The sequence below is a fragment of the Xyrauchen texanus genome, chromosome 5, assembly GCF_025860055.1.
Source record: "Xyrauchen texanus isolate HMW12.3.18 chromosome 5, RBS_HiC_50CHRs, whole genome shotgun sequence".
Lineage (NCBI taxonomy): Eukaryota > Metazoa > Chordata > Actinopteri > Cypriniformes > Catostomidae > Xyrauchen > Xyrauchen texanus.
The window spans coordinates 1,956,416-1,965,050 of NC_068280.1; the positions used below are offsets into that span (position 1 = coordinate 1,956,416).

At 40.1% G+C, this 8,635-nt stretch overlaps 1 protein-coding gene across 1 annotated transcript; it reads left to right on the top strand.

The window, feature by feature from the left end:
* Nucleotides 1-432: 432 nt before the first annotated feature.
* On the top strand, nucleotides 433-7,395 carry LOC127643816 (histone chaperone asf1b-B-like). The gene is made up of 4 exons (XM_052126710.1): nucleotides 433-860; nucleotides 2,891-3,006; nucleotides 3,208-3,384; nucleotides 6,205-7,395. Exons 1-4 carry the CDS (start codon nucleotides 752-754, stop codon nucleotides 6,394-6,396), a joined length of 594 nt encoding a protein of 197 aa, XP_051982670.1. The 5' UTR covers nucleotides 433-751; the 3' UTR covers nucleotides 6,397-7,395.
* Nucleotides 7,396-8,635: the final 1,240 nt, after the last annotated feature.

Here is an 8,635-nt window from a genome sequence, read left to right on the forward strand (position 1 = left end):
TGAATGGGAGAGATTGGAACGACCAACGGTCAACAGATGAAGGAAGTCCCGCCTTACACGTATAAGAGCCAATCACCTTTTAGATAGAGACATCGCCTGTCAATCAACTCGAGAATGCGCATGCGTATTAGCTATACAAGCCGTGAAAATTGCGCTTTTTAGCGTAATCTGAGGTAAATGAGCACAATTTATGATACCAGTATTGTCAGATTTGATTGCTGATTTGATATATGTTCTGTGATTGTAATCTTGACTAACCGATTTTGAGATTTCTGTGTTCTCCCATTCAAGTAAATAGGAGCTGCACTGTCATGACTGGAAATAGCGTCCCGACAGCGTTCCAGAGGTAGCCGCCGAGTGAACTGACTTGCTAGAAAGACTTTGCTTTGACAAGAACAATATTTCTTCCAGCCCAGCAGAATGCAGCATAGGACCAGTTTCACCGACTAAAGTGAGCAAAGAAGAAGGGGACATATTACATCCAGAGCACTTGGTGCAGTTCAGTCTCTTTGCTGCATTAAGAGACATTTCCCTTCAAGATCCTGCGGAAGAGACGGATTTTATATTCACCGTTTCATCTGGGCTATTGAAACGTGTTTGTACATCACCTGAAATACACGACGGGTTCTTCAAGATGCTCTGACCAGTGTGAAACTCTTCAATAACCTCCTCACAACAGAACAAACCCGCTGAAGTAGAAGATCGCCTTCTGAAGCCTTTCACACCTCAGATTTACACACTATTTATAATCATGGCCAAAGTGCAGGTGCTGAATGTGGCGGTTCTGGACAATCCGAGTCCTTTTGGAAACCCCTTCCAGTTCGAGATCACATTTGAGTGCATGGAAGATCTACCTGAAGGTGAGATTTGACACATCAAACGCCAGTTTAAACAGTGTACATTTTAGAAATATTAACTTCGATTTAAGCGGGAAAACGGTTTTTGTCGGTGTTATTCAAGTTGACGCGGGCTGCTCCATATTTTGGCGCCGGCGGGGAGTTCCGTGACAACGCAAGGTCACGCCCCCTTCCCTGATTGGTCGGATAGTAGATAATGGCGCGGCTGATTTGATTATGGCTGTCCTGATTGATCAAATCGTACGTGATGTAATAAACAGCGAAAGCTGTTGTGAGGACATTAATAAAGCTTTATTGTTGAAATGAATATCTGCTGGACACAAAAGCTGTTTTATTTGTGATTATGCTGATCCGTGCAATGCATGGAGACAAGAAAATATTTGATCACATCAATTTTTACAATACTTAATGACTTAATTCTGTTTTGTTAAATGTGGTTAACAGTTTTTCAATAACTGTCCAATAAGTGAAAGGAATATATTTGGTGTAATATGACCTCTTGTTACCCCTATATCTACTGCATTTTGTCCCATGCTGGGGACCTTGACTTTTACCCCAAGTATGGAGTATATTTTGAAATAAATATTTATAATATATTTTCTTCGTACACTTTGGAAGGATAAACACAGTCACAGACACTTTATACAGTCACATGACACTTCCGATTTATCTAATCAGCCAATCATGTGACAGCAGTGCAGTCAGAGCCAGATTATCCATAAGGGCACTTGGGCCAGTGCCCAGGGGCACCAACCATTCACAACCACTAGGGGGCACCACATGACACAAGCTTTAAAAATATTTTTCGTAAATTGTTATATTATTAACTTGAAATTCAAATGTGTCATTTTTTTTAACGGCTACTACAGAAAATGAATCAAAATCCAAAATGGACAGACGGCAATTGAGTGGTTTCGCAAAAAGAAGATTAAAGAAAGAGAAGGATGCTAGACGTTTAGCTACAATAAAAAATGTTCCAGGGATCGACAAATTTTTTGTTAAATCACTAGTTTTTTGGGAGAACACGGAATTGCAGACACCAGCAGCACTAAGTCTGACACGCTGGCGCTGCTAGCGGGGAGATGCAGCAGCTGCTAATGTTAGTCAGGGCGTCGGCGATGACCGCCAGGCTGAATGAGGATATTCTCCTTGTCCTTGGGGAGACAGGAGTGAGGAAGACTGGTGAGGAAGAGGACATTAATGAAGATAAATATTAGGGGTGGGACGGTACATGTAAGAAATTCAGTATTGAACCGAAACTGTACTGGCGTTACGTCTCGGTGCACGCAATTTACACTGAGAATACACGGTATAAAAATAAATAAAACTAAATAGCGATACATATCGCTCTATTTCGCATAATGAACAGTCTGATCAAGATTGCAATGCTGGAGTGTGTGTGTGTTTGTGTGTGCGCGCGCGTGCGTGATCGAACTTTTTTTGGGGGGGGGGGGGCCTTTTGAGGTATAGTGCCCAGGGGCACCACACTGTCTTGATATGGCCCTGAGTGCAGTGCATAAAATCATGCAGGTATGGGTCAGAAGCTTCAGTTAATGTTCACATCAACCATCAGAATGGAGGAAAATGTGTGTATTTCTGTAACTGCTGATCTGAGAATTTACCAAAAACAGAACGGTGCCAAAAACCTTTAATGGCGGCCTTTAGCCCCTGTTGTACCCTACCCTATACCCAAATTATACTAGGTAGCGGGAGTAAGAATCTGTTGGGTGTCAGATAGGGTGCAATGTTTGGGGGGTATTTTGATTTTAGGTGGGGAAAGTGCTCGTCTCTTTGTAGGATTGGGGAAGGGGAGCCCTCTTGATCGTTTCGCCATCCAACCGGAACTTGAAAATCTTGCCCCCCTAACGCCCCTTAGACTCAATTTTTTTTTTTACTCCGTGTACTCTCCAACTCTATACATTACTCGCAAACATCACGTCTTGTATTGTATAAGAATGAGTTTGTGTGTTTAACATCAAATATGAGATATCAAACGTCTTCTATTGTTACAAAGTACAATTTTTTTCTCACAGATCTAGAGTGGAAGATCATCTATGTGGGATCTGCAGAGAGTGAGGAGTACGACCAGGTTCTAGACTCGGTTCTGGTCGGCCCAGTGCCTGCAGGCAGACACATGTTTGTATTTCAGGTGTGAAATGTTTCTGTTTGCCCTCTGAGCAAATACATTGCCAAGCACTGTCACCTAGAGATACATTGAGAAAGTACATCTTTATATGTAATATATGTTTTGTACAGTGATGTGCATGAAAAATACTAGAATGTTTAATAAAGGCAGTAAAATGTAACAAAATATACAGCATTTATTTTTCTCTGTTTACCTGATTGACAGGCAGATGCTCCAAATACAGGACTGATCCCTGAGAGTGATGCAGTTGGCGTAACCGTAGTCCTGATCACATGCACCTATCATGGGCAAGAATTCATTCGCATTGGCTACTATGTGAACAATGAGTATACAGACCCTGAGCTGCGGGAAAATCCACCAGTCAAGCCAAACTACACACAGGTAAGAGACAAATGGCATAAAAGACACTATCTTGTTTAGTATCAGTTATACCAGACTCTAGTTAAGCCTGTTTTAGCGTGTTCGTGTCTGAGTCGTCCCTGTGGATTGCAGGCGAATTTAAAGAAAGTCCAAACGGATGATGTTGAAAACAATATGTGAAAACGCCACATTCTGGGAGTTACAGATATGGGTACATATTGGCACTTTTCCAATGCACGTTACGGTTCGACTCGCTTTACTTTTCTGAGCTTGCTTTTCCACTGCTGTTTAGTGCCGCCTCAATGTGGGTGGGATTATAGGCTGATCGTCATAGTTGCCATGACATCACCTTAAACGTGATACAAAACAAACAAGAGTCGAGTTGTACTGTGCAGTGGAAAAGCCCCATATGTCTCTTTGGCGAATATCAAAGTTGTGGCAGGGTGATACAGTGGCTGAATCTCTAAACTTGTAATCGGAAGGTTGTTTGTTTGAACCCCACACTCTTGAACCATCCCTGTTTTGCAAACACATCATATCCCCTGTGTACATTGTGCATGCCATTTTGGTGCTTGACCCCATAATCGCTGCTTGCAGCAATATTTCAGATTATTATAAATATGAATAACTATTTACATTTATGCATTTGGCAGACGCTTTTATCCAAAGCGACTTACAGTGCACTTATTACAGGGACAATCCCCCCCGGAGCAACTTGGAGTTAAGTGTCTTACTCAAGGACACAATGGTGGTGACTGTGGGGATCGAACCAGCATCCTTATGATTACCAGTTCAGTGCTTTATCCCACTACGCCACCATCACTCCAGTTATTTATTGAATATTGGTATCTTTTAGCAAAGAGTTACAAACTCGCACACAGAGCCAACAAAAAATGTGTGTAGTTAAAAAATTTATTTTACTAGTCAAGTAGTTAGTTAAAGAATAATTACTTGAGTAGCCGATTACTCCTGCACATACCTAATATGGGTTATTTATATATACTGGAATAAAAAAGGAATACAACTTGAAATGAAAACGAATAGAAATGGGATAGTACATTTAACACTCAATACACATTGTTCATGTTATGTACTGAAAATGTATTTTGGGACAGATCTATTGCATTTTAAATATCTTCATGCGGATCAATGAGGCAGGTGGCTGCCGTTTATTGTCCAGTATCGTTTGTAATTAATTAATTCTGCTATGCAATTCTGAGCCACTGCCATCATGCATGTTGTTACAGAATTCCATATTTTCATGAATTCTGTTATGAATCAAGATATTTGTACAGCTTGATTATTTGTATTTGTACAATAAGCTGCCGTTCACATTTGAGAAGTATAGAGATGCTACAAAATAATTTGTGGTCTGGGAAACATCGTCAGTGATTTTCTATTGAGGAAGATCAAAACAAGTCGTTATTTCTGTGTAAACAGCTTCATTGATTCTTTTAAATCTGATTCATTGATCGTGATGTGCCGTTCATGTCCAGTGTAGATTGGGTGTTAGGACTGTTTTAGGGTTTTGAGTCAGACTGGATAGTCATAGCATCCTATTGTTGGTGTCTGTAATCAACATGTTAATGGCGCACCTGTGTGTTACAATTTAATCTGAATGAGACTGCGTTGTCATGGAGATGCCTGCAAACAAATCGTCAAATGAAAAACAGCTGTGAGTGACCCATACTGATGATGTCCTCTGCTTATTTGATCTAATTGCATTCATCATTTAAGATAACCGCAGTCGTGTTGCGTTTAAAATTACGAATAAAGTTTGCCTTCCAAATAAGTGCAGTTTAAGTGAATGTAGAATTGCAAGAAATGCAAAAATGTTTTATGCCTTAGGGTGTTTTGTGAGCACTCCAAATGAACTCAGACCCTTAGCCGCTTTTCCACTATCAGGCCAGGGCTATCAACTGGCTAGACGGGGCCAATAGCCTCAGACCTCGTGCTGTAAGACCAAAATAAATCTGCGTTCCCACCATCAGGACAATAACACCGCACCATTGTCCAAAAACCCACCCTTATTGTGCCACTGTGGTGCCAGTGTCACACAACCCGTCCATTTCACAAACAAGAGGGAAGCTCAAGCTGAGGTAACATGCTATCTAGTTTATATCAAAAGTAAATCGCAAGATAAGTCAGCGGTGAAAACTCATGACTGTAACTATCATAGTGTCCCGAGTGGTCTCTCCACTAACAGCGGGACGATGTTCCAGCACACCGTCTATGAAAGTTCACCAAACCATGGAAAGTCATTTGTTTGGGCACCGCTGTGTCCATTTAAAATTTTTACGTATTTGCACTGTACCTGCATTTATTTATTTTTTTCCAAACCTGTACCATTGTGCACTGGATACACAAACAGGGAGGTTCGGCAAAACTCCATGTTTGACATTGAACTCTCCTAAATCCCTGGTTGGCCTTGTTTGGCCCTAGGGTAATTGGCAGGCCATTGGCCCCGAGAAAGCCCAGAGGAGGCACGATGAAGCACCGGAAGTGACTGTGGGAACACAACTGGCACTAGCACGCCCTCATTTGGCCCGATAGTGGAAACGTGGCTTGTGAACTAAACTGCAAACTTTATTTTAATGCTACGGCACTCCGAGCTCCTCCTGAAGGACCCGCAAAGTATTAACACCTCTGCGATGGTTCACGCCACACTCGCATGAAAATATAAACAAGGCTTATTGTATACAGTGGACCAATTCTGCAATTATTTGTATAAAATAAGTTCTTGATTAAAGTGAACGGTGTGTTGTTATTATTTAGTTTTTTAAACAGTATTCATTTTGGTGAACGTTTCTCATTATTACATTTTGTTTTGATGTTTTGTAGCTGCAGAGGAACATCTTGGCATCAAACCCTCGAGTGACTCGTTTCCACATTAACTGGGAAGCAACGGTGGACAAGATGGAAGATTCTGAGAATGTTGATCCTGCCCCCAACACCATGCTCCCGCCCGCCTCCATGCCTGGCAAAGCCCCGCCCCTCGGACTCATGCCTGACAACTCCATGGACTGCTTATAGAGTGTGCACATACACACTTCCATGCACACATTATTTTGTATTTATACATCTAAACGTGCATAGAGTTGGACTTCAAAATCACATTTGCCAATAGAGTTGTGTGTAAGGGTGTAATTCAACACATACACGCACATTCATATACATTCACCGCAATCTGGCACTTATTGGTCTGAGACCGTGCCTGAACAGGTCAAGTTGTGGGACTTTACAGGCGTCTTCTCGCACTTTCCATCCTGGACACCAGGGAACCGCATCTGCAGCACCAGCAAACATGGACATGTCCTTTTCCTAATGGAGGATCCATGACTAGTGGGTTGGATCTCATGAAACTTGTCAAGAAAATGTAATATTTAACCCCAAAATAAAACTAAATTAAATAGAAATTCGATTTAGTCTATTTTTAGGACATTGTGACTATATTTTCATTACAATAAAGCTCATTTTACTCTTCAATCGTTATTAGCGTAATGCAAAAATCTCATTACGATTTAACATCTAACGTCTTTTCAATAAAGTATTATGCATCATGGCAGGATTGGTTGTTGTGCCTTTAGCTCATGCTGATTTAAATAATTACATTATTGTTATTTTTACTGTAATCCTGAAATGTGTCTGTAATTCCCAAGAAAAATGGGAATTCCCATTTATTCTGTGTAGAAATGATAAAAGGTTACCTTATAGCAATGAGAATTTGAGGGGGAAATGTGGTTAATTGTCATGACACCAGTGTAATATATTAGGGGTGATCTTTCCTTGACATGTTTTTGTGAGATTCACTCAATGATGCATTACAGTCAAACACCATCAAGCTACTTTTCTGGGTAAATACTGTAGAACTCTGATATGTTGGGAATTTCTGTCCAAGTAGGAAACACCAGGGCTTATTGCGATGTTATTTAGAGAAGTTTTCTTTTCTCCCATTAAAGGGTCATTTTTGTTTTAACCTGTGTGTCTGGTTGGTGTCTTAAGTTGCCTTTTTTCTTTTGATGTGATGTTTAAATCGACTTGGATTTAATAAATAATAACTTTTGTTTTTGTAAAACTGTCTTTGGGTTTCTCCATTTTCCCGCTCTTCTAAACGACACGCACCCTAGGTTTGTCTTTTTATGATGTTGCTAAGCAACAGCTATTAGAGATGGCACTTTGATCCACACATCACATCAGACAACTTCTCATCCTTTCATCCCTGAGTTTTATTTTCCATTCCTCTATTCTCTATCCTCTGATCTGGCTCTGGAAATATGCACACTGTGGGTCAGAGGGCGACGGTCCGCACCGAGTGGACACTCACTGGCATCACTGACTCACTGTGAAATCAAAGATCTAGGTTATGGATGTCAGAACATGAATTACTTGCATTTACACAACCATTTGGCAATCATCAGCATTCCCACCGTCATGGAAAACCTGGAACTAACGGAATTTTACAATTTTTGATTTCCAGGCCTAGATAATACATTGAAATAAATCAAAACGACGTAGACATTTTATATACATTTCTACATTTAGAAGGTTTAATTAGCTAGATATAGCTCAGTGTTTGTATACTAAAAAATATATTCGTTTAAAGGAATATTCCAGGTTAAATAAAAGTTAAGCTCAATTGACAGCATTTGTGGCACAATGTTGATTAGCACAAAACCTCAAAAATTACAAATCTAACAACGTGCCAACCTAACCGATATGGCTTTTTCAATAGCCGATACGATATCTAGAGAGCTGGATGGCCGACGGCCGATATAAATGACGATAAACAATACAATTTAACTACAGCAAATCAGATGTACACAAAATGTTGGCTATCCATTGATAAATCAACTGCTAGATTTTTGAAAGTTAACTTTTCTTTTAATCGGCCAAGCAAAAACGTTTATGGCCCGATATATTGGTCTATCACTACAGAGAGGAACTTACAATGGAAGTGGGGGGCCAATCCATAAACGTTAAAATACACACCGTTTACTCAGCCAAAAGACATAAAAACATGCGTGTAAACATAATTTTAGAGTGATAAAATCGCTTATCAGCCATTTCTGTGTAAAGTTATATCCAATATAATTACATCGTAATGCTGTAAACCCTGTAATCCTGCAGAAACAACTTTACAGTTTAACTTTACTTAGTTTTAATGGAAGAATTAGTGCTTTTACTAAATTAAGCGTCACATTTCTGCCCTTAAACCATAACATTGTAAGTGCCTCAACCTTGATAGCTACATTTAAAATGTTTACATTTTAAA